This window comes from Petromyzon marinus, chromosome 33 (assembly GCF_048934315.1).
Source record: "Petromyzon marinus isolate PM22_M1 ecotype Great Lakes invasive population chromosome 33, UKy_Petmar_22M1.pri1.0, whole genome shotgun sequence".
Taxonomy (NCBI): Eukaryota; Metazoa; Chordata; class Hyperoartia; order Petromyzontiformes; family Petromyzontidae; genus Petromyzon; species Petromyzon marinus.
In genome coordinates, this window is record NC_133699.1 from 9,839,552 (window position 1) to 9,864,950 (window position 25,399).

At 49.8% G+C, this 25,399-nt stretch overlaps 3 protein-coding genes across 6 annotated transcripts; 1 reads left to right on the top strand and 2 right to left on the bottom strand.

The window, feature by feature from the left end:
• Positions 1-153: 153 nt before the first annotated feature.
• RMP64 (ribonuclease MRP subunit p64) lies at positions 154-7,113 on the bottom strand. Of its 2 annotated transcripts, none has more exons than XM_032965109.2 (10): positions 7,009-7,113; positions 6,690-6,841; positions 6,180-6,256; positions 5,494-5,625; positions 4,834-4,911; positions 4,189-4,319; positions 3,310-3,498; positions 3,041-3,096; positions 1,973-2,232; positions 154-1,834 (listed from the first exon to the last, which is right to left on the bottom strand). In XM_032965109.2, the coding sequence occupies exons 1-10, from the start codon at positions 7,094-7,096 to the stop codon at positions 1,459-1,461; spliced, it is 1,539 nt and encodes a 512-aa protein (XP_032821000.2). In that variant the 5' UTR covers positions 7,097-7,113; the 3' UTR covers positions 154-1,458. The 2 variants fall into 2 exon arrangements, with proteins under 2 accessions (XP_032821000.2, XP_032820999.2); XM_032965108.2 differs by having other exon boundaries at positions 4,189-4,397.
• On the top strand, positions 7,089-17,640 carry KAT5 (lysine acetyltransferase 5). 3 transcript variants are annotated; one of them, XM_076071521.1, is made up of 14 exons: positions 7,089-7,179; positions 7,830-7,902; positions 8,580-8,648; positions 8,893-9,056; positions 9,583-9,660; positions 9,787-9,891; positions 10,182-10,235; positions 10,384-10,638; positions 11,361-11,450; positions 13,587-13,727; positions 14,667-14,760; positions 15,608-15,767; positions 16,603-16,684; positions 16,781-17,640. In XM_076071521.1, exons 2-14 carry the CDS (start codon positions 7,830-7,832, stop codon positions 16,913-16,915), a joined length of 1,500 nt encoding a protein of 499 aa, XP_075927636.1. In that variant the 5' UTR covers positions 7,089-7,179; the 3' UTR covers positions 16,916-17,640. The 3 variants fall into 3 exon arrangements, with proteins under 3 accessions (XP_075927636.1, XP_075927635.1, XP_075927637.1); XM_076071520.1 differs by lacking the exon at positions 7,089-7,179 and adding an exon at positions 7,548-7,707; XM_076071522.1 differs by lacking the exon at positions 7,089-7,179 and adding an exon at positions 7,548-7,707 and having other exon boundaries at positions 9,787-9,873.
• A 480-nt stretch (positions 17,641-18,120) lies between these two features.
• LOC116948433 (cofilin-2-like) lies at positions 18,121-23,905 on the bottom strand. Its single transcript, XM_032965110.2, has 4 exons — positions 23,771-23,905; positions 19,777-20,084; positions 19,243-19,319; positions 18,121-18,610 (listed from the first exon to the last, which is right to left on the bottom strand). The coding sequence occupies exons 1-4, from the start codon at positions 23,771-23,773 to the stop codon at positions 18,504-18,506; spliced, it is 495 nt and encodes a 164-aa protein (XP_032821001.1). The 5' UTR covers positions 23,774-23,905; the 3' UTR covers positions 18,121-18,503.
• Between the last annotated feature and the right edge of the window lie 1,494 nt (positions 23,906-25,399).

Consider the following 25,399-nt stretch of genomic DNA (forward strand, 5'->3'; position numbering starts at 1 on the left):
AAAGTGTATTTTTATAATTTTTCAATGGTGTACACTCTGGAAAGTACCCACATGACAAACTTCAAGTTAGTTGCATGTCTGGAAGTACGCGAAACATTTTGAACAAACACACAATCACAACTTTGCCTTTTATATATATGGAGATGAAACACATTTCAGTCGGCCACTTAACACCTTAAGTTTATTTGTTAGACAGATGGGCATGTTTAGCGTGATTACAGCAACAACAAACACATCAATACAGGAAAACCTTGCCCAGAGCGGCTTTCCCGAACGCGTGTTCCGGCACTACACGGTTGCCCTGATGAGGTCTGTTTTCCGGAACACGAGGGAGATTCATCATGAGACCTCCTTTGCCAGTTCCAAAATATGAGAATGTTTTCCCCTTCTTTCTGGCAACAAAACAGTTGTGTTAAGATGTTAAAACACCAAACTGAAACCTTTTACAAGCAATCATGTCTTCATTAACCACAATGCTTGTGGTCAGAATGCAAACAAAAAACACACTGATAATATATGCATTGTCCTTGAAACTGATTGGTCCACACCAGAGACAGCTTTCTTTTGAGCCTCGTCTCAGGGCGTCCTCTGGTCGAACACCGTTTGAGACTTGGGCGCAAATCTTGTACATTTAGTTCAACAAAGAGGTAGGGGGTGATCATTTCTGAACAAGGGATGCAACAAGAATATGAACAAGGGTTGCAACTCTCTGTTTCCCATGTCTATTTTTTGTAAAACACGGTTTTGCTCAACACGCCATTTTCTAGGAACATAATCCAAGCGTTCAGCGAGGTCTGCATATATTGCAGCGAGTGAGTACAGGGTCCTTAAGGAATATTCCACAGCAGGGTATTTGATGGTGGTAACACCTGCTGGGACTTTTTTTTCTTCTCTCATCCATCCGCGTCCGTTGATTTTTTGGGGCCATGACCTTCCCCGCAGTAGACCTGAATGCGGGGAGCATGGACGTGGGACCATAGAAGTACAATACGATGGATAGTTGCACTGTCCTCTGCTGCCCAGCTTAGCTTCTGAGGTGTGGTGAGATGAGACGCATTCCGGGGTGATTTAACACTTGTGTAAGCATGACATGTGCAATGTGCTTGCTTGTGGGTAAGGCAGTGTGAATCGCGGCATAACTTGGAAATCAAATTTTCTTGCTGTGGTTTTCACACCTGATGATTGCTTGTGTTGGTGTCGAAACGTCGTGATAATTTTATTTTTTATAATTTTTTATTATTTTATTGTTTCCCTTCTACGTGACTTTGCCGAAAGAACCAAGAATATGAATCCCTGCAGTCACGAAAGCTTTAAATCAAAAAGAAATAGAAGTGTTTAAAAATATAAAAAAAAAACTTTTTAAAAATCAAATCACATTTCAAAGAAACCTGCCCAGCAATAAAAGAAGATGGCTACAGAAAACCGTGCAAACTTTATGGGCAGGCTCGCTCACACTCTTCAGCAGCCGAGCGCCGAGAAGATGTCATCGATGTCCAAGTCATGAGTGTCCTCTGTGTTGGACCCCATGCGGCCTGTGAATACTGTGTGGCCCTCGGGACCTCCGTGCTGGTCCGCGAGGCTATAACCCGACGCGACATGGGGCCCAGGGGTGGCATTGTCGACAGAATGTCCAACCATCTGTGTCGCGGCTGGGCTCGACTCGGAATCTTCAGTCGTGTCCACGGCAGAACCCGGAAACTGTTTCCTGCTCGCCTGGCGATAAAGCTGTAGCTTTGCGCGACATTTCTGTGAGGCTCCAGGCCACGGTGCCGTCACGTCTCTCCGCATGAACCGGCGCACGGTTGTTTTCATATGACGAAGCTTCGCCTGTAGCCTGTGAAAATCAGAATGAGAAAAAACTATAACGTGAATGAATTAACAGGCACAATAGTCTTTGTTTCAAGCATTACAGGCCGCTAACTGCAGTGAAATGGTGGACAAGCAGAGATCATCTAGTAATGGCCCTGCTTACTCATAGCCCAGCCGCTCCAGCTTGGCGAGCCTCGCACACTTGAGCCTCAGGCCTCCCAAGTACAGCATCGGCCTCCTTTGGTGCTGGCGACGGCAGGTCCGGACGAGGGCTCCCAGGGCATCCGTCATCTCGGTAAATGTTGTTGCTTCGCATGCGCCACTCGAGAGCCATAGAGCCGCCGGCGCCACCGGCGCCGGCGGCGCCGCTGGCACCACACACGAAATTATCCGGGATTTTCCTGGATCTCTCTTGACTTCTCTCTGTACAGAGTGAGCACACAAACATACAATGGGCTTCAGGTGGACAAAAATACCAGATGTTGGTGCCAGAGAATATATATTTCCCCAAATATGTCCCCCCCCTCCTAAAAACAAATATTAGTTCCCCTTCCAAATTGTCGTACCTCTTATGCCCCCGGGAGACGGGTCCACTGCAATATACTGCGAGTATGGATTTAAAAAAACCTCTTAATTTCAAGTGCACTTTCCAGACATATATATGAAACTATTACTCAATTTGCTTTCAATTATGTTATATTTATTTAAACTATTTAAACTAACTGTACGGTCATAACTTTGTCCTCACCAATGTAGCACCTAACCATAACTCATGTGTACATATAAGTTTTAGGGAATAGACGTTTGCTGGCTGGAACATTTATTTCCCTGGGGGAAGAAATATGTTTCAAATACTTGTTCCTGGAGGGAACAAATATTAAAATATTCGTGGGAAACGATATCTGTCTACACCTGGAAGTTGTCATCAATTATGTTTTGTGATGAATGAAGTCAAGTGTGGGAGCATTCGCTGAAACATAACAACCACCCTCTGGCAGCAACTGCCAGGGTACTAACTGGCAAAGCGCCCAAGCGAGCCCCCTTCTGAGGGGGGCCTCCTGATTTCCAAAGGGTCCCTCCTAGCAAAGCCCGCAAAGAAGCCCCCTTTCTACCCCCATGTCTCGACAGTAGCAGTCGATCTGATGCAGCCACGAGGCTGAGCCCCCCCCCCCAACCTCGGCCTCCTCCTCCACCCATGAGGATGAGTTAAGGGCACAAACAGCGGACTCACCTCTGAGCCATGGCCCGTGTTCTGTGTCTTCTCCATGAGCCAGTCCAACTTACACTCTGAAACAAAGCAACGTTTAAACAGACAAAAGCAATCGTATAAGTCAGACAACCGTGTAGAAACTGTCACCTGTTACATTGGCCCTGGTTTGTGTCCTGGAGGGCGGTGGCATGTGGCTCCAGGTTGAGGAGGCTGTAAACTCCGCACTTGGGTTTCGTGAGTGTGCCCGCTTGCACAGAGAGATCAGCAGATGCGGACGAGCGCTCTCGTACCCACGGCGTCCCGGCTTCCTCCCTGCTCCAAACGCTTGCCGATATCAGGAACCATCACCTCCTGCGACCGGGGTCTCGGTTGTGCAGTGGTAGCAGCAGCAGGAGCAGCAACAGCCGGATTCTCCACCAATTCAGCCCCGGAGTCGCCAAATGTTTCATCCGAGGCAACAAACAGCAACTCCAGCAGGTCTGGTGGACACAGCCAAAACGGTATTCATGTAACGGCCAAAAACAAGTGTAACAGCTGTACAGATGTATCCCAGATCGCCCTTGCAAAAGAGGAAATTCTGCTTGATGTGTCTCAATGGGTCTATTTCATCTCCTAGTTAAAACAAGATGGTGGCAACAACAAGTCATGCAGTTCTCAGATATAATAAGGAAAAGTGGCCCAGCCTTTGGTGATTTTCACATTTGAGAATGAAAATAATTACCCATGACCACATATCCATCATTGTGCCTAACCATGTCTGATAATGAAAGACAAGCAGTTTTGAGCCTGATTAACGTTTGAATGGGATACTGCCTGCGAATACCGAATGTTGTTGGTGTGGAGCTGTGGGGTTGACCAGAAAATGGCAGTACAGGAACGGCAGCATGAATCAATCAATGCAGAGCTGAAAATGTTGCCCCCCTCACAAAGGTTTGGGTTTATCGGAGCACTGTGGTTTCCATCCACAAGAAGCCACTCATTAAATAAATTCACAGCCAAACATTTCAAGGCAGGATCTTCCTAAATAATGGCGTTGTTTCTTGGAGAAACAAAGGGTATTGTCATACAATGAGAACAAAAGTTTTTTCTGGTTGTTTGGCGTGTGGGTGGGCATGCTATGCATGTTTACGGTGTTGGGCTTCATGTGAGCCCAAGCAGGTCCCCCTCACCCGAGCTGATCTTGGCTTTATGCACTTGGAGTGGAGCACCGATCTGCAGGACGTGCGTGAAGTCGGGGCCCAGCCACTCAGCGAGCGCGTCGGGGAACTCAAACCCCTTGGCCATTGAGACGCCGTGTAGGCTGCTCACGGTACGCAGCACGGCACGCAGCTCGCTGTACAGGCCCACCAAGGCCAGCAGTATCGGCTTGCACATCACACTACAAAGACAGAGATCCCTCGTATAGCCTTAACAGACCATTGGGGCAAGTTCTGTTAGGAAGCACCTATTAAGGCCAACATGGCGCACGAAGGGGTGGGTGGCAAGTACCCTGCCTAGCCTCCTTTGTTTCCCCTAAGCCTGAATCGACCTAGGGGAGGCCCAGAACTGGTTCAAATATTTGTCACCGATTTTGGCTATGGGCAGGGATAACACGAGTTGCGTTGGTAGTGCAGTGCACTCACTATTATGCCACCACTCCCACAAACATGTCCACACACACCATATCTATCTATATCATTAGATTTCTCAGGGAAAAGAAATACAGTCTATCGGCTCTCTTAACAATGCTTATCAGCGGTGGAAATGTTCTGCTGCTGCTGATTTGTTCCTTGTGAGTTTAAGCAGCAAGCGGAGTCAGAGTGCTGGGTTCTCACCAGAGGCGGCTGAGCACGGCGGTGAGCAGCAGGTTCAGGGTGATGTATTCCTCCAGGTGCAGATGATGCAGGACCAACCTGCGCTACTCGTTAAGGAAATTACCGCATGGTTGTGGGCGAAGAGATGCATGATGGCGATGGGGGGGGGGGGGGATGGGAGTGTAGAGGGCTCGCTGTGCATCTAAATAAAGCATTGGAACAATATCGCCCCACTTGCATCAACACCGACACTATGAGAAACATGTGTATCAAGGAAGAAACGAGAGTCAGAGAGATGATATTGGTTTTGGGCGCCATGTGCAGCTAGACACGATGATGGTCGACAGATGAGACTGGTAAAGAAATGGCAGTCAAGGAAAGTAAAGGAGGAGCCCGAGTAGATAACCATCGTGGGGATGAGCGATGAATCAGCTCGTGTGTGGGTTCTAGGTGGCAACAGCTTAGGGTGGCTTCATTTATCAGCGGATTGATCATAGCTGCTGCTGAAATCGCAAAAAAGAAACTGTCACACGCACGATTTGAAGCATTGCAAGCGTAATAATCAACGTCGATCGGTAGGAACCGACCCATGGTTCCACGCCTTGGGAACGTGGCCACTCGTGACCGCTTTCCGTTTTCCTGATGAGCTCCAGCGTGGGCGAGATTCGAGATCAGGGATACAGGAAGGCACGCTCGCACATGGCGACGGTGTGCAGGACGAGCTTGGAAGCACCCATCACGAGCAGCGCCATCCACTCGAGGAAGGGGCGGCTGGGCACGTACACGGCATCGCCCGCCATGCTCTCCGGTAAGCTGTCACACGGTAAATCACAATAGCAATGTGGATCCATATAGCGTCAGCGACCACATCTCCCGATGCTGTACAGTGTACAGAAACAGTGAGCATAGCCTAATTTTGATTTAAAGCTTTCGTGACTGCAGGGATTCATATTCTTGGTTCTTTCGGTAAAGTCACGTAGAAGGGAAATTTTCAAATTTTCTTGCTGTGGTTTTCACACCTGATGATGCTTGCTTGTGTTGCAGTTGAAACGTCGTGAGAATTTTATTGTTTTAGATTTTTTATTATTTTATTGTTTCCCGTCTACGTCACTTTACCGAAAGAACCAAGAATAGTGAGCATAGTTATTTTACATTGGAAAAAAGGCAGTCATTCCGTGGCAGGGAACAAAAGGGACGCGACTGAACCTGAACTTCAACAGAGGCAGTAATCCAACAGTACAAATGGCTGGGGGAAATTCCAGCGTCGCAGCTCGGGTCACGCAGCTTCGGCGTGTAGTCACAAGAGATACGCCGTTTTTTGTTTGTTTGGGTCGTGTCTTTACGGCCGGGTTGGAGTTTGGCGTCACCTCGTGCAGCTGCCGTGCAGCTCCTTTAGACGCAGCTCGAGTTTCAAGTCGAAGAGCCGAGTGAAGCACTTATCCACCTGCACGCGGACACGGGGAGAGCAGCAGGAAGAGAGCGGTTCAATTCGCGTATGCGAGAATGGACTGCGGTGGCGCAAGCAATTGAACAGTGCTTAAAAAATTTCCCTCCACCCACAATTGTATCCCGATTGTCTTATGAGGGTGATGTTTAATTAAGAATGTTTGCAACGGCTGCCCTGATTATTTCTCTGGGTGTAATAACCATAATTTCATTGAAAAAAATTAATTGAATCCAGGAAAGCCACACCAAGTCGTAGGACTCCATTTCAGGGAGGTTCCTGCACATTGTGTTCTGGATGATTTGGTGGCAGCCGTTGTTGCGAATGGTGCTAGAGGCTTGGTGTGGAGGGGATGAGCGAGTTGGAGAGGGGTGGAGCGAGTTGGACATGGGTGGAGCGGGGTGGAGTGCAGCTGTATGGGCTGCTGTGTCACCTGCTGCACGGCGCGGTAGGGCTTGTGCTTGCGCATGCGGGAGCGGAAAACGCGGAGCACGGAGCGCAGAACTCCGCCGTCCAGGCGCAGCCGATGACTCTGCAGGGCGCCCCGCGCCTCGTTCGCCGCGCCGCCCAGGGCAGCGCACAGCTCTACGGAAACACGGGCACGGGGCCTAGTGAATCGACGGCGTGGAGGGGAGAAATTCGCCGGTGTGGAGACCATACCCAAGTTCGACTCCCCCGTCCCTCTCTGACGCCGCCTACAACGAGCGCCCACGACTCAACCCTGAGAGAGACGAGAAAACGGCGGCGCCTACCGAGGAGCTGCGGGTCGCGGGGCAACAGCACGGAGCTCTGCGCGCTCGGGGCCGGCAGCGCGAGCTCGTTCCAGGGCTCCCCGCTCATGGTTGACCGGGCCTGTCCACGGGCGGAGGAGGTGGCGGCGGCGGAACCCTTTGGCTCCCGCGTCTGCGCAGCGCTGAGCCGCGGCGAGTTGATCCTGCCCAGGTTTTAGACCTCGGGGATCTTAAACGCCGGGCGGGCGTGAAGAACGCCGCGTTGAACCCCTGCCCACTACTACAGGGCCCGGCCCGGCGTTGATTCTTAAATGGTCTTGCAGAGAGGTCCCGAGAAAGTGGACAGACGACGAAGTAGAAGCGCGCACCGGGGAACATGTGGACTCGCACCCACGTGTTGCGTGGGGGGGGGGTCACGCGGGGTGGGGGCAAGGGTCACGCCGGGCTGGGGGAGAGAGACGAGGGGGGGGTTACCACCGTTGCTACTACGGTGTCTCGGAGGGCACGCACTCGGCCGGGGAAACGCGATTGGCAAATTCGTTACTTTCGTTTCAAATTTTTTTTTTAAATCAATCCGCTCCCTTTCCGCGTCTCTCGGCGGCACCGCTTACGTTTGCGATCGCGCCGAGTCCGCGCTCTCCCGTGTCGGGGACGCGCCGCGCAGCTTTGGCTCCGCGATTTATTCTCCTTAGCGACGTCGCGACAAAGATGGCGGAGCAGGTAGGGGCCGGGCCCGCGCGGCGCAGGGGACGCGGGGGGGGACGCGGCGCTGCCCGCGGCCGGAGTCCGACTGACCAAACCCCCCCCCTCGGCACCCCCCTCCCCTCCTTCTGCCTCTACAGATGCTGTCCGAGGTGTCCGAGGGCTGCCGCCTCCCCGTGCTGCGGCGGAACCAGGAGAACGAGGAGGAATGGCGTAAGCGCTGGCTAGGCCTCTGGCGCGATCCTCACCGCTGCTCGGATAGATTCCCTGCCCGAGATGGAGCGCCCCGGACCCCGCAGCCGCCGCTTGAAATCCACGCCCCCCCTCCACCCACCACCCACCACCAACTCTCCCGTTCACAGGCTCTCGCGGCCGCGCTCATTACAGACATCTATATACCCTCGTAGTGAGAGGGCAGCGAGAAGGCGGCAGTGGTTTTGAGACGTTGGTGGTTTGTGTGCGGGTCGGAGGGAGTTCGTGGCCTCTTTCGGGGCGAGTGGTGGCCCCGGGGTTCATCGTCTCGTCCTCCCTGCCACCTGGGCTCGCGTTATTTTGCGCCTTTCTGGGGGTTTCTGAGTCTGATTGGGCCCCCTTTTGTGGATACTTTGTTTGTAAACAGTGTTGCTTCGTTATGCGTCTGCATAACCGCTTCTGCATTTGAATGATAGTGTCATCTGTAGTGGGTCACTTTGTGGTGGGGTAATCTGTTGTGGGTTTTATCCGGTGGGTTCATGTGTGGTGTGGTCATATAAGGTCGGGTAAGCTGGTGGGTTCATATTTGGTGGGTTCAGCTTGTGGGTTTATCTGTTGGGTTGAAGTTTGGTGGGGTCATCAATGCTTTATCATAGGTGGTATATGAGGCCTTGTCACAAAACTTGTGTTGTGTTCAGCCCTTGCAGAGGTCCTGGGCATCAAGGAGGTGAATGGACGGAAGCAGTATTACGTGCATTATGTGGACTGTAAGTACCGGCACATGCACGTATTTAAGTTGATGTGTTTATAAGAAATGCTACATTCCCCTCTACCCTGCCATATGATTCCACAGCACTTTATGGCGTAGTGGGGGACAACTGCACAACCGGCCATTTAAAATAATTATTTTGTCTCCTTGGTTTTCGTTCACTTTGCCCAATAAGTGAACTTGTTAGTATGCCCTGTGTCTGTGTGTCCAGTTAACGTTTCTTGTACCGTTTGTGTGTCCAGTCAACAAGCGGCTGGACGAGTGGGTCACCTACGATCGGCTGGACGTGCGACGGATGCAGTTTCCACGAAAGGATGCCAAGACCCCGACAAAGAACGGCTCGGGACCATGCTCCCGTCCCAGCAGCCCCGAGCGAGAGGTCGTTGCACCCCAGAAGCCCAGCCATGTAAGCACGGCTGCTAAGTCGGCCAGCGAATCCACCACCATCACACCATCATCCTTTATGCGTTACCCTATTGTTAACACACACACACACACCTGTCTTGTGAACTGCGAAGCATTGTAATTGAGCAAGGGAGAGTGCCTCGTTCTTTTGCATATGGCAAGATGAATATCAACTCATAAAAGTCTTATGTCCAGATTAGTGTGCTAGGAAATGGCTTCAGTTGATGTGCAGTGGATTGCTTCAATGCCTCCAAGCGATCACAACCTTCACATGATTCACCTATTAAGTGTTATTAACACGATTATGAACCTATTCAAATCAACAACTTACAGCTGTAATGTGCCCGCAAAGTGACAAACGTCTTAGAGCACGTAATTTTTATTTTTCATCAGCTGAATAGCAGTAGTAAGAAAAGTGCCTGGTGATGTGTGTTGGGAAGAGCCTTTTGGATTATTGTGTGGCAGCTGTCAGAACCTGAGCTTGCATTGCGAACCATGCCCTCTCGTGTCTTTCTCCCCCACAATAGCAAAACGGAGTTCAGCGGCGTCCACTGATGTCTGTGGTCGGTAGGAAACGGAAGATCCTGGCGCTCAGTGCAGAGGAGGTAATTGGCACGGGGTGGAGTGCGCACCAACCCTGCTTTATGCACCAGACCGCACTGCATCTCCCCGTTGCATTCCCCTAGGTGGGGCATAATGTGGTCTCGTTTACCTTCTTGTATCCCAAACAGACCCTGAATGTGCGATCCCCGATACATTGCTGGAAGCGGTACAAAGCAGGGGCAAATGATGAAGAGCGAACGGACAACTTTGAAAAGGTTCCATGCGTTTTTCAAGTAAAGAATTTGTAACCTCTACTATACAAGCATATTTCCTATCATCAAAGTGCCTGCATAATTATTTGTAAAAAAAAAACATGGGAATTGACGTGATCGTAACATTCTCTGGAAGCAGAACAAAAACTGGCACCTTCCCTGACATAGGGAAGGTGCCGTTGCCGAGACATTGACGAAGTTGCATTGAGGCGTTGTGTTAATTCTCTTGTGTTTTTGCCAAATGTTTACAAGTGATTGTTTCTTATTAACTACTCAACCCTACCTTGTCATTGTTGTTTATGGTGGTGTAGGAAACATCTCCAGAAATGAGACCGCGTCTCGTTGAAGGAGGTTCCGGGATTTGGGTACGCTCCGTACATACACAGACGTGACGGTGCCTCTCCTTGTACGTTCATGCGTTTGTGGGTTTGTGTGCTTTCCGCTTTCGTGCATTCGTGCATTCGTGCTTGTGCATGATCGTGTGTGTGTGCGTGTGCATTGTGTCATTCCCAGGACTCGCAGGACAGCTCAGACGGAGTCCCGGCCGTGTCTCTGCCACGACAAACTGGCAGCCTGGTGAGCGACAAGAGCCACGACGACATCGTGACGCGCATGAAGAACATCGAGTGCATCGAGCTGGGCCGCCACCGCCTCAAGCCGTGGTACTTCTCGCCGTACCCGCAGGAGCTCACCAGCCTCCCTGTGCTCTACCTCTGCGAGTTCTGCCTCAAGTACCTCAAGAGCCTCACGTGTTTGCAGCGCCATATGGTGAGTGCCACAGGGAGAATTTTACCGTCTTTTACCCTTGACTGGCAAAACAAGGCCCAGTTTTTTAACATTTGAAATATTATTATTAGATACCCCACTGATTTATGACCTTATTCTCAATAGGAAATTTAATGTAGATTTTATGAAGAGTATTAAAATATTACATTTTTTATTGAGATTTGTGAGAGACGTGTAGATAATTTGAAGTAAAAAATATATATAATTTCTCACTATTGTAGTGCAAACTTGGTTTATATAATGTCCTGTGACCATTTGCTAATCTAGGGTTCTTCATCTATATTTTCTGGTGGGCTACTTAACTAAACCTGCGTGTGCTGGTGGGCCACGTGATGTTATAGGACACGTGTACAGCTGTTATTACGTCACATGTTGTGTGACGTCATGACATCTGTGAATGTGACCACAAATCCGTACCTCTTGTCTTTAGGTCCCTCATCTTGCGCTCATATATCGTAAATGTATGTCTTGTCTACTGCTCTGTCATATATCTCCATTGTTTATATAACTAATTGGGATATCTGTCTTGGCAAACCATATCTCTTGATGGGGCATAGTTCGGCAGGCCACTCAAGAGCCTTTGTAGACCAGATGTGACCCACAGACCGTCAGATGAAGGACCTAGACCTAAGCGGATATCTTCATCACTGAGCCTGACCATCCTGTGGATGAAATAGTTTTCACTTTGTGTTTCTCGTTTGCAGCATAAGTGTAACCTGCGCCATCCACCTGGTAACGAAATCTATCGAAAGGGCAACATCTCCTTCTTTGAAATAGATGGACGGAAAAACAAGGTGAGTTTCACGTTTATTTTATTTAACCAAGTGATAACTAAAGATACCGGGATAGTCTCACTTGCGAGAGTGACGTGGGGCATTAGTCTGCCAGTAGGGGGGCGATGATTGCTGCTGTGTATAAACCCAATTGAGTAATTAACAGGTTATCTTTTTAGAATTTGGACGCTGGCGCTGGCACACAATGGCACACTATGGCACACTCTTGCGAGTGACGGCAGGGGATTATTACCGTCCACTGCGAAGTAGACGGTACAGTGTTATGGTCATTACTCCCGGGGTGTAATAATAATGGCAGGTGCTGGATTCAAATCATTAACCTCTGCAATGAAGGGCGAATGCGCTCTTGCTAGGCCATGCCATTGCCCGTCAGGGTAACCCGTGCTTGGCACACGTGTGGCAATGTTTAGATTCTTCTGGCATTATGTGTTCTTATTTGTGAGGCGTCAGGAATTCAGGATGCACTCGGCCTTGTCTACCTCTTCCCTCTCACTTTACTCCTCTCCACGCCCTCCGCTCTAGGAAACAATTCTCTCTATACTCTTTGGATCTATTCGGTAAAGTCACGTAGGTAAAAATAAAACAAAAATCACGACGTTTCAGCCACAACACAAGTAGCCTTCATCAGGTGAAGAAACAGGACTGTCCAGAAGACCGCTTGAGTGAACACTGCCAAGCATGGGCTGCGTCTTTTCAGCTGTGTGGGAGGAACAGAGCGCCTTGACAAAGGAGTTAACATATAAATTAGCATGTAACTGGGGGATTGGCATGATGTTGGTGTGAGGGATTAGCACCACGGAGAGCGACGAGCATGTAACTGGGGGACTAGCATGATCTTGGTGTGAGGGATTAGCAGCAGTTTACATATCAACAGTAAATAAGCATGTAACTGGGGGATTAGCATGATGTTAGTATGAAGGATTAGCACCACGGAGAATGACGAGCTTGAAGAAAGCCAAGCGCAGGTCGCCTCCTTTTTCAAGCTGAGGGGGTAAACAGAAAACGCCTTGGCAAAGTAAATTAGCCTAAAACACACCACTAATTTCCTTTGCCAAGGCGTTTTCTGTTTACCCCCTCACAGCTTAAAAAAGGAGGCGACCTGCGCTTGGCTTTCTTCAAGCTCGTCATTCTCCGTGGTGCTAATCCCTCATACTAACATCATGCTAATCCCCCAGTTACATGCTTATTTACTGTTGATATGTAAACTGCTGCTAATCCCTCAAACAAACAATGCTAGTCCCCCAGTTACATGTTCGTCGCTCTCCGTGGTGTTAATCCCTCATACTAACATGATAATCCCCCAGTTACATGCTTATTTACTGTTAATATGTAAACTGCTGCTAATCCCTCACACCAAGATCATGCTAGTCCCCCAGTTACATGCTCGTCGCTCTCCGTGGTGCTAATCCCTCACACCAACATCATGCCAATCCCCCAGTTACATGCTAATTTATATGTTAACTCCTTTGTCAAGGCGCTCTGTTCCTCCCACACAGCTGAAAAGACGCGGCCCATGCTTGGCAGTGTTCACTCAAGTGCTGTCTTCTGGACAGTCCTGTTTCTTCACCTGATGAAGGCTACTTGTGTTGTGGCCGAAACGTCGTGATTTTTGTTGTATTTTTATCTACGTGACTTTACCGAATAGAACCAAGAGTATGGATCCTTGCAGTAACGAAAGCCTCAAATCTAGAAAGGCTCTCTATATCTAAGCCCCCAGTCAACCTTCACTCAGTGGGGGGGTTACTTATTTTCTACTGCTGCAGCCATGAACTGGAAATTTCTTCCCCCAACCACCTGTGATGTTGACTTCCTGTCCCTTTGCAAGTTCAGGTTTAAGACCTTTATTTCTCTGGCTCTGACTGGCCGCCTTTTTCATGAAAATAACTATATTGTACTCACTTTAACATGTACGTTTTTCATAGCCGCTTCTGATGCAAGCGTCGTTGAGTTGTGTGTCAAGCATTTAGTCACTCAAGCTTCACCATGCACCATTACGGGCATCCTGAGCAGTTGACTTGCGAAAGCTTGAAACAACAAATGCTCGACATGAAACCCGACCCGGAAAACCGCACTTTATATAAGCACACTTCCTAAAGACGCAAACGTTGAGAGCGACTTCCCTCTCCCTGTCCCCAGGCCTACTCCCAGAACCTGTGTCTGCTCGCCAAATGCTTCCTGGACCACAAGACACTCTACTACGACACGGACCCCTTCCTCTTCTACGTGATGACGACCTTCGACTGCAAGGGCTTCCACATCGTTGGCTACTTCTCCAAGGTGCATTCGCTCGTGGAAATGAGTCGAGTCGCGCGTTCCCGGCCCTACGATGTTGGGAATATTGCGATACGACATTACGATACGAGGTCCATGATAATCGTATCGTCTGTGTTGCAGTGTCGTTAAATCGCAGGCCATTTTATTATTTAGAATATCTTGTTAAAATGTTTGGGAAATAACACCGTAATTAAAATTCTAAATAGCTACCTATTAAAAGTGCTTGTTTTCCTGGGTCACCAATGAAAGTATACCGACTCATGCATTTTGTCAATTTATTTTGTATTTATTGTGACTGACAGTGTACATTCTAGATTGTCAAATACAAATTATTAGAAGACTCCTGGTGGGCTTTTGTTAAGTGAACTGAAGTTGTAGAACTTTTAAGTCATCTGTATTTGTACTTGAAGTACAGCAAAGTGCAAAGACCAGGCAATAAATAAGCAAAATAACAATTACAAAGTTATAGAAACTGACGTTGCAGTAATTGTCGTACATGTGAACATTTATATCGTTGCAACCCGAGTTCTAACATATCCGAACACAAGAGGTGGTGAACCTTAAGTCTTTTTCAGCATCGTTGTATGTGCCGATATCACTTAGCAGGGTTGCTCTGAGTAATGCAGTGATTGCTCTGCAGCTCGTAAAGACAATGTTGACAGGGCAGCTGTTTCGTTTGGTAGACAGTCTTTGTGTCTACCAGTGCAGCCCAAAGGGTTCTTGTTCACCTGAGTGGAAGTGCGACTAGCCTTAAGTGGCATGTGCGTTCCTGAGTCTGTCTTGGTCTAAATTTACTGTGACTCTTAAGTTAACTTTACAAGACGACTACCTGCTTACCTGCGCAAATGCTGCAATTTAAGAAGCTGAAATCACGTTTTTTTATGTGTCAGTGTGTACGTTGGTAATCACAAATAACCACCAAGGTGTTTGTTCTCGATTCAGGAAAAGGAATCGACGGAAGATTACAACGTGGCGTGCATCCTCACACTGCCCCCGTACCAGAGGAGGGGGTATGGCACATTGCTCATAGAATTCAGTAAGTAAACCGAAACACTTGAATGAATGTATCTTATTCTTGAGACCGTTGAGAACCCGTTTAGATATAGCTTGCAATGCGATATTGAACACGTAGTACAAATATGCGCAGTAGATTGTGAATGCCACTCGTGAAATTGGATATCTGTTCACACACTTGAGATTTTCGTTACTCCGATGCATCGGTCTCTCAGAAGTAGCTATGGAAATGTTATTATAGAAGGAAGATCTTGCAAACGTTTGGATTCAAATATGAATTTGTCCTCTGAAGTATTTAATTTGTGGAGGCACAAAAATAAGCACACTGGACAGCAGTTGAAACAATGGACAGATTTATGAAAATAACCTGCTGCTGTCCACCCAGCCGTATATATCGGTACACCACATTCGATTAGCATGTCGTGTGTGCTGGAGTAAAATGGGTTCACCCACCTCTTTTAAGCTTATTGGATCGTGTAGAAGATAGGGCCAATTATTCTCTGGAGGGGGCTCTAGAGCTTCCTCTAGTCAAAAGCCATTTTGCAAGCATTGGTATCAGCAAGTAGGTGCAGCACTGTATCTTTATCTTTTTTATTAATGTTACATTCCAAGCCACAATAGATGTTACACGATGCATGACTTGAGGTCGCAGGATTACATTTCACATCGCGACATCTTCCCGCAATGTCACACGCAGGTTTCACATCCCTTGCGCGAGACATTATTGAGGGCTCCAGAACCACAGTCTAAAGCTAAGAGGCCTGCACAGCATTGGATGCGTGATCACCCAGCTCTGGTGGGCGTGAGCAATGCTGGCACGGATGGTATGGTGGTGCTGGATGACGGTTCGGTGTCATGTTGGTGTGCAGGCTACGAACTCTCCAAGGTGGAGGGCAAGACAGGAACGCCGGAGAAGCCGCTGTCAGACCTGGGACTGTTGTCCTACCGCAGCTACTGGTCGCAGACCATCCTGGAGATTCTCATTGACCTCAAAGCGGAAAACGGGGAGCGCCCGCAGATCACCATCAAGTACGGTCGCTCGCTCGGCGTTCAGTGCAGTGGGACACACACCCCGACACTTAATAGATGGCCGTTGTATGTCAGAGACCATTTTCGAGTCTTTTAATACAAATATAAAATTCTAAGTAATTAAATAATTATGTTGATAATTCCCCCCCTGACACCGAAATCTATAGCTGGGTGCGTCACTGGAAAATCGCCATTGTTGTGGCAAGAAGTTTCACTCGAGACGACAGTGGTTCACCTCCCCTTCAGCTGCTTAGTTGTCACGATTCGGGGTCAATTATTTTTCCATTCTCGGTTTCTGTACCGTCTCACTTATATTGTCCATCTCATTTGTTCCTTTAGCTTCAAGGTGACGTTTGCTTGTATTTTGCGCAAATCCGTTCTCGCTCGCGTAATTCCATTTGTAATCATCGCGTGTATCGGGCGTGTAAGAATCAGTTTAAAGAGATGAATCCTCGCATACATAATTCTCACACATCGTTTGTGTAGTAGTTACAATTGTCTTTATTAAAGATTACATTTTGACTGAACAAAAGCGAGTGGGCCAAGGCAAGACATCATGAGAGGTGATGATAGCCAGTGGTCGAGATTAATGTATGAGGGGTAAGCCAAGGGAGTGCAGGTACCCCGAGAGAGTACGTCGACCATGGAAACGGAGCAATTAAATCAGCTTGCGTGCTTTTGCTGGGTTTTTCTTACATCACAAGACCATGCGAGATTGACGGCTTGAAGGCCTTTATCTAGCATTGGATTGATCACTGTCAATTCTATACATTAATACTAGTTTCATCTTGAAGCCGTTGTCATGGAAATGCACACCATTTTTGCACTCTTGCAGTGAAATAAGCGAGTTGACGAGCATCAAGAAGGAGGACGTCATCTCCACGCTGCAGCACCTCAACCTTATCAACTATTACAAGGTGCGTCGCCGTACTTCCGCACTGGTTGCTGCGCACGCGCCATCAACGCTAACGCCGCGTTGCTAAACACGAGTTGTTTCCGCCCCTCCCGCTCAGGGTCAATACATCCTGAACCTGTCGTACGAGATCATCGAGGGCCACCAGAAGGCCATGGCCAAGCGGGAGTTGCGCATCGACTCTAAGTGCCTCCACTTCACGCCCAAGGACTGGAGCAAGAGGGGGAAGTGGTGAGGGGTTGGTGGAGGGTGGGAAAGGACGGACTTCCTCTGCACAACCTTGCAGCCCACTTTTAGAACCCAGGTGACATCCATCGGTTTAGAGTTCACAAGTGCAGAGAAACTCGCGTGACAATGCTCTTTGGGAGTGCAGCAGCAGAGCACGTTTTCCAGCATCGACCTTGAACCGCATGCAAGCAGAGCGGGACGTCCCGTGCGGTGGCCACGTGAAGGCACGCCAAAATTCGTGGCGTAGTCAGCGGGAGACTTGGGGTGGAGGCTTTTGTGGGCAATACACAGCTCTAATCGGCTCCGCAGCTCATCCTCTACCACCTTGGAGGCGCATTTCCTTTAGTGGACGTTAGGCAGAGACTGGGACGGCTCCTCCACGTGTACAATGTTTTACCCTTGTTAATCTAGGCTCATGCCCCATGTTCACCCCGAGCCAAATTTTAGTGTTTGTAGATAAGTGATTTTGAACTGGACAGCCAGAAAAATGTGAATTTATCAACACTGATTGCTACAGCAATCTCTGATTTAAGTCGTCAGCCAGATAATTATTTGTAAACACGTAATGCTGCCATATCTTTCTGGGAATATGAACAACTGTTTTTGTATGTAGACTTCTGTAAATAGCCTGACATTTGTAAAGCTTTTTAAATGATGTTATTACAGCATGTACCGTGATACCAACACGTAATGTCATCTCACCTCTGATAAAAAAAATTCTGACACCCAGAATACCTTCCACTGCAGACGTGATTTCTATACACTTGTACTGCAGGCCTTGGGGTGGCCTCAACGGAAGTAACAATTCATACCATCCACTATTGGACAACTCAAGCTTCAGGGCCACAATTTGTATTCACGATTCAATCCCTTTGCATAATCTGCAGTGGTGTGTTAATATATAGGCTACGGTGGCATAAGCATATATTAAATAATTGTTAACACATCCAGAGATAATTATTGATCTTATTCGGTGAATTGTTACATCCCTTGGCCAATGCATGTTTTTTGCCAGCAACGCCTCCTCTTTCCATAATGTTCCTGAGCACGAGTTCAATCAAACCATGTTTCAGGAGGTTGCAAACCCAATTCCACCCATTTGCAGTCTAGGCAGTCAGGTGCCCTTTGCCACAATCCACATTAAAATCACGGGTGACCCACGGTGGCACCCCTCCGACTACCAAAAGTGCGTTTCCATTGTCAAGTCACAAGTTTGTCCAAAGAAGCGCTTTAATGAAATTAAAAAATAATTGTTCCAGGTACAGTAAACAAGATCCAACGTGTTTGACCATTACAATTCACCGATCTCCGGCGCGAAAAACATTTTACAACTGACCCTAAAAAACCACGGAAGCAAAGCACATGCAGCAGCAAGGAATGTTTGCCTTGTGGGAAAATATAAAGTGTGCAGTGTTTCCTTTTCCTGTGCAAGACACCCAAAAAGTCCCCATAGAGCCAGCCACCAAAACACCTACCGGAATGTCCAAGTCAGGAGAGAACAGTCCTCTAGTAGTGTATAAAAAAATGGCGTAAGCAGAAGTTGATTACAGTGGGGGGGGGGGGGGGGGGGGGAGCTGGGACGGCTGGCACCCAGCTCACACTTTCTTTCCCTCGAGGGATTTCACTTGGACACCCAACTTGTCAATGATGGCCGAGCGGGAGATGTCTTCCAGTCCATTCACCTGCCACACATGCTTGACGCCTGCACAACGAAACGGAGGAAGCTTTTTTAACAATAATAAAAAATTGTAATGCAGAGTATTTGCTCACTCTCGTCGAGAATAACTCAGGAGGCACGAACAATAGCCAGAGCTCTGCAGTCCTCTATATTAAAGGTATTATTGTCCAATGAGTGTTTATATATGGGAGGAAACTGGAGCACCCAGAGAATGCCCACGTATAGGAGGTTACTCTCCCACGTTTTTCCTGTCCTGCAGCCAGGGTATGACACGTCGATGCCCACGGGAAAGGAGTTTAGCAACATTTGTGCGCTCTAACAACCTCTGCTTCCAGTGCTGGATTACACGCATTAGCCACCACTGCCCAGCTACACACATCCAGTGAATTACACCGCCAAATCCCCACCAGAGTTTCATGTACTGTACTATCAACGAGCTCTGCTCGTTACAAATACAGGATGTGCTGTCAACAACGTTGAGATGTTTGGCCTCGTAAGAAAGCTGTAATTACCCACATACTGGAGCAGATCAGGTTGCAGTGACTTGAGACCTCGGACATGCCTATGTGCAGTGATGAACTCACCCATGTGAACCTCTGCTGTACATGCACGTGTCAACACATGCACGTGAACCATCTCTTATTGCGAGCACGTACCTGTGAATGCTGCCCTCAGGTTGTTTGTGGAGGAAGCGTACACCATTTTTTTCTTTATGTTAGCGTTTTCAGGTGCCCTAGAAAACATTTGAATTGCACGTTTAATGACGCCGTTTTAAAACATAAAAAACACAGACGTGTCATGAATGACTTCAAAAGTTTGTCACGACGAATGTAAAGATCTGGTAAGTCAGGAAAAGCTGCTCTTGGGCCTCCTTTTTTTATTAAAACATTCCCCCCTCAATTTTTTTCCCAAATGTGCTATCGGTTCAGGGAGGCCTTCGACCAGCAGCTGCTTGACGAAGGCCAATGATGATGTGCTCAGTGCCATGTGAGACAAAGTATTTGGATCTCATCGGACAGTGCAACCCCCCCCCCCTCCGTGTGTTGGAGAACGGCCACGGAAGCAGATATTGCAGAGCCTGAGATGCTTTCAAATTACCCATTGTTTCACATGGTAGAGGGCAGCACTTTCCCAACCACTCTGCCATAATGACGGTAACGTTTGCCTTCTGAAAGGACAGGGGGCCTTACCAGAAGATGAACATGAGCTCCTCCTTCCTGCTCTCACACGTCTCGTAGGAGATGTCGTATAGGGCGTAGCAGCAGTCTTTTTCCGGCAGGAGCTTCACGAATGTGTTGAAGGGATCATCCACAGTGTCGCCGATGTCGCCCACCAGGACCTGTTTCTCCTCGTCGACGACGATGAATTTTCCACATTCGCTTATCTTGAAGAAAGCAATCTTCTTTCTCTTCTTCACGTCGTCTGCAGAGGACGACTTGCGCACCTTCATCTCGTTGAACACCTTCAGGCAGTCATCGTGTACCTTAATTCCGGATGCCTGCGTGTGGGGAGGGCATGGAGACATCGCGGTTTCATCACGGGCGAACACATTTGCAGGCACCTGTCAATTGTGTCGCTGCAGGTTCGGGCAGAGTGCCGTCGTTTTAAACGGCGGCGTGGAGATGTCTGGTCGCGCCGTGTTTTAGACACGTGCTCCTGCCTGTCTCTCGACACAGCCAGACTATGCAGCAGCAGTAATACCCATCACTGTGACGTGCAACTCCATCCCCCACTCATACCAAGCCCATTTAATTTAACATGCGATTGCGAAACAGGTTTCAAACCGCTCATTGGTAGAACTTGCCAAACGTCCCATTGCTGGGCCCCTTAATTAAGTCAAGTCATGAGATTTGGTGAGGCTTTCCTGGACAAGGGCCATGATTACGGATTCAAGTCTACCCAGTGGTGAATTGGTTAACTACACAGGTGACCGCAAAGGTTGAGTATCCAGGTAACCACTCGGATGAGTGCCTCAGGTGAGCCCCTCCCTCCCACCTGCTTGGGTGCGCCCTGCCCCCGCCTCCAGGTGTGGTCTCACCTTCCTGGATGACGTCACAGTTCGTGTCTGCCAGGGCCAAGCCGCACATTCCACAGCACCACCACCCCCCCCCTCTACTCGCACACCCCCCCGGCCTCCTTTAGCCACACCCTATACAGTACCTTTACACACCACCACCTCTATACTCTCACATTCACACACACACCTCTATACTCTCACATTCACACACACACCTCTATACTCTCACATTCACACACACACCTCTATACTCTCACATTCACACACACACCTCTATACTCTCACATTCACACACACCTCTATACTCTCACATTCACACACACCTCTATACTCTCACATTCTCACACACACCTCTATACTCTCACATTCACACACACACCTCTATACTCTCACATTCACACACACACACCTCTATACTCTCACATTCACACACACCTCTATACTCTCACATTCACACACACACACACCTCTATACTCTCACACACCACCTCCTCTGTACTCTTTCCCACACCACCTCCTCTATACCCTTACCCACACCACCTCTGTACTCTCCCACAACACCTCCTCTATACCCTTACCCACACCACCTCTGTACTCTCCCACAACACCTCCTCTATACCCTTACCCACACCACCTCTGTACTCTCCCACACCACCTCCTCTATACCCTTACCCACACCACCTCTGTACTCTTTCCCACACCACCTCCTCTATACCCTTACCCACACCACCTCCTCTTCTGTACTCTCGCTCACACACCTCCTCCTCTGTACTCTCCCACCACCCCACCTCCTCGGCACCCTTTCCCAATGGCGGAGCCAGGATTTTCAGGTCGGGGGGGGGGGGGGCACAACCCCTCCAGCAATGAAAAATGATAAGAGTTGCTAGTAAGTAAGGAGTTGTTAATAAGTAAGGAGTTATCCCTTTTTATTCGACGCGTGTGCAGCGATGGCGCAGCCATCGATCGAGAGTCGAATTCGAACCGCGTTGTGTGATCGGCATCGCGCTCGCTGAAGGTGTTGATGCCTTCAGGGAATTCGTGTACTGTATACACAACTGCGCACAATTCTGAGTCACTTATAACTGCGTTGCCATTACTTATTGCCAATTATGGACTCAGACTATTGTCCTATCATCTCATAGAGCCCCTGGCACATAATAATATGCTACACAGTGGCAGTAGTGGTCGCAAAGTGCCGATTTAGTCCGAATAAACCCCAATGATCCGATCGAAATTAGGGATTTCGATCGGATCATTGAAGGGGGCACGTGCCACCCCACCCCCCTACTGGCTCCGCCAGTGCTCTTTCCCACACCACCTCTTCTATAGTCTTACCCACACCACCTCCTCTGTACTCTTTACCACACCACCGCCTCTATACTCTTAACTACACTTCTACCTTCGCACATACCTCCTCCAACCCCTACACACCTCCTTCCTATGTGTTTTTAACTTATTTCGCACCGTAAGTCGCCAACCGTGCTAATTTGAGGTGCGGGGGAAGGCACAACTAAACACAAGAAGCAATTCTGAACAATTCTAAAAATAAATTTAGTTTTTTTTTAATTTACCCTCGCACACACCCCGTCTCCCACCGCACCTCCCGTGAATAAACATCCCCCCCCCTCTCTCTTAAGACACGAACCAATGACATAGACCCCCCCGTACATCCTGCTCATTTAAAGCTGAGTCGACTTAGGGGAGACCGAGGACCGAATCAAACATTGGCTACCGCTCTCGACCGTGATCGGGAATCCTCCTCGGGTCGCCGAGGTCGTAGCGTGGAGCTCTAACCACCCCTCCTCCCCCCTCTTACCTTCACGCACAAGTTCGACACGTCTCTACCAAGATTCACTACAATCCACACCTAACACACCCCCCCTCTCCGCTTCTCACGCGTGCAGCATCTTCATATACTTACACACAATTTCATATTCCCCCCCGCCACACCATACACACTAAAGACTCCCCCCCCCACTCCTCCTGCTCCCCTATAGCCTGTAACAGACTGTAGGGGCAAGTGCTGTTAGCGAGCACCTATGAAGGCCGGCACGGCACACGAGGGGGTGGGCGGCCAGCACCACGCCCGACCGCCTTTGTCTCCCCCACTCTGGCGACGTTTACACACCGTACGAGGTACTCATTCGAGGCCGAGTAGACCGAGGGGAGGGGCCCAGAACCGGTTCACTGATGTTGGCCGTGAGCGGGAATCGAACTCGGGGTTCTTAGCGCAGCGGCTACACTGCCGTCTCCCCTCTACCCACACATCCTCGCACAAACCCCTCCACCTCTTGCAATCCTTCCACCCCCCACACACTCCAGACAGGTAGGCGACGTCGCGGCAAAAGTTCGTCCACAAACTCGGCCGAAGACCCCGTGGCGCTCGAGAGCAACGGGGAGTCAGGGGAGGAGGAAAGGGGGGGGCAGAGGGACGGGGAGACGCGGGGGAGCCTGGACAAGTTGTCGTGGGGGGTGGGGGGGGCGCAGAGTGCGGAGAGGCTCGCACGAGTTAACCTCCAGCAAGGGGCAGCAGGCAAGGTGGACTTTGTATTGAGGGCAGCCGATGAGGCCGGGTGTAAAGGGGCAGCCCACGCGTGGCATGGAGGGCATTAAAGGCAGGTGGGTAAGGGGGGCCGAGAGGCAGCGGGGGGGGGGGGGGGGAATAGCGAACAGGCACGGGCCAAGTCAGCGCTCGTGTCGGGGCGAGAGAACCAAGGTGGGCGACAGGGAGCAGAGACGAAGTGAGGAACAGGTGGGAGCAGACAGACCGGGCCCGTGAAAGCAAGGCAGATTGGAGCAGGCGGGTCAGGAGAATACGCTGGGTCAGCTCGGCAGCTGTCCGTCCGGGTTGCGTTCGCGAGCGAGCCCGGTGCGGGTTCAGCGTGGGAAGCGCGGCCGGGTTAACAGGGTGCGAGAGGGGGTAAGCAGGGGCGCGGAGAAACGGAGACAGCCTGGGCCGCCGGGGGGAGGCGGACACCGGGGAACGGAGCGGGGAGAGGAGGGAGACGAGTGAGGGGGACCCCCTGGAGCCGGGAGCAGCAAGGGGAGCCAGAGAGGACCCATCACGGGGGGGTAGGGTGAGAATGGGATCGCGGTGGAGCAAGGAGAGCAAGGGGGACCAGGGCCAGGAAGGGGATCAGTCGGAGCAGAGGATGGGAGCCGCTTACCATCGCAGCTGCTGGGATCGACGATCGGGTTCCGAAGGGGGGCGGCACCTTAACCCCGCCCACGATGTCACACGCGCGCGGAACGTGACGTCACATCCTCACGCGCGCGTGACGTCACATCCGCATCGACGTCGTTTGGTCGAGCGGCTTCACGTGTTGGGCTGGCCGGAGACTTTGCGGCCGCCGTGCCGAGAAGCGTTGCAAGGGGGAGGGAGGCGGGGACATTTAGGGAGAGAGGGGGGCGGGGGGGCAACGCGTGTGGAAGCGAAGGGCAGCGCGGGAAGCGCGAGCCTGTGGGAAGCCCCCGTCCCATGGCGGACGTTGCGTCATCTCCTCTCGCACGCGTCCTTGCCTCAGACGGCGCGCGGCATGCCGAGATGGCGGCTTCATGGGGGGGACGGGGGGCGCTCTCCCTTTGCCTCCGTCGCGCCGCGTCAAACTTGCGGCGCGAGGGGGTTTTTCACGGTGGATAGGCGGGCGACCCTCCCGTGTTGGGCGCGGCGAAGCGGTGCCATTGCCAACAATGGTCGCCGAGCGCCCCGCAGCGAAACTGAAGGCGACTCGAGACATCATCGCCTTATATGGGCACGAGCGTGGCGCGCGCCCCCTTTCAAGTCATCGCCTTGTTTGGGCATAAGCGGCGCGAGCTCAGAACCAAGCACCACCCACTCGCCATAGGGTCCCGCCCCCTCTTCGTAGGGCTCCGCCCTCATGTTCTTTGGCCCCCGACCTCGAGTTTGGCTATAGGCCCCGCCTCTTTCATTTAAACCCCGCCCCCCTTGGGTGTAAACTCCGCCCCGTCGTTGAGATCCGTGCCCTTTAAATGTTAAAATTTTTTATTGCAGGTTTTCTTTGTTACTCAATAGCTATTATTAACTAAAAACATCTGCACATATCCGTTTCTATATATAAAAAAGTATTAAATCAGCCGCCACGGCCTTCTGAATGTAACAATTTCTGTAGCATTGCTTCAAGACAACCACAACTCTGGACCGGGGTTTGACATAAATGTCTCATCAGCAGTCAGACTTGCTTGAATCAATGCTAGTTAGCTGCCGATCTGACAGCCAAGGACCCTCTCTTCACGATATGGCATTTGATAACCATATTCCGCTTAAAAAACTGATTCGAAAATTAAAAACATTCTCATTAAGCTTCACGGTGTAAACGAGTGCAGTCTCCAGCCATTATTATCCTCTCCGTTCAACACGAAGTAAGCTTTCGCGACCAATATCCATAATATAGGTTTTTTGGGTTAGATCGCGTAAATATCTAAATGTGTCGTTAAAAAATCGACAAATCTGGCTGTTGCCTGATGAAGCTGGTTGTAACTACTGGCGAAACGTCGTACTCACATTGTCAATGTTGTGGCTTGACTCTCCAACACTAGTGACGAATTGGCATGTTCTGTTTACGTGACAACCCTTACTAGTTGGCTGTGTCGGGTGGTGGCGGATTTTAACGACATTTAAGCGATCTAACACAAAAAAACTATTACAGATTATCCACTCCATCATTCTAGCCTCAATGTGCTATGAAGAAGGGCCATTGCCTAAAACGTCTATTTTTCCTTTTAATGTCTGTTAATGACGTGTTGAGTTTCGTGTTCTTTTGGGTATCAACGGACGG

Excerpts from the sequence above, each read along its gene's own strand:
- RMP64 (XM_032965108.2), bottom strand. The coding sequence starts at position 7,096 with ATGAGCGGGGAGCCCTGGAACGAGCTCGCGCTGCCGGCCCCGAGCGCG. Across the intron at positions 3,499-4,188 it reads TAAAGCCAAGATCAGCTCGG|ACCTGCTGGAGTTGCTGTTT; the intron begins GTGAGGGGGACC and ends TGTGTCCACCAG. Across the intron at positions 3,097-3,309 it reads AGGAAGCCGGGACGCCGTGG|AGTGTAAGTTGGACTGGCTC; the intron begins GTACGAGAGCGC and ends GCTTTGTTTCAG.
- KAT5 (XM_076071520.1), top strand. Across the intron at positions 9,661-9,786 it reads TGGCGCTCAGTGCAGAGGAG|ACCCTGAATGTGCGATCCCC; the intron begins GTAATTGGCACG and ends TATCCCAAACAG. Across the intron at positions 10,639-11,360 it reads CGTGTTTGCAGCGCCATATG|CATAAGTGTAACCTGCGCCA; the intron begins GTGAGTGCCACA and ends TCTCGTTTGCAG.
- LOC116948433 (XM_032965110.2), bottom strand. Across the intron at positions 19,320-19,776 it reads GAGCTCATGTTCATCTTCTG|GGCACCTGAAAACGCTAACA; the intron begins GTAAGGCCCCCT and ends AATGTTTTCTAG. Across the intron at positions 18,611-19,242 it reads CCTGAGGGCAGCATTCACAG|GCGTCAAGCATGTGTGGCAG; the intron begins GTACGTGCTCGC and ends TTCGTTGTGCAG.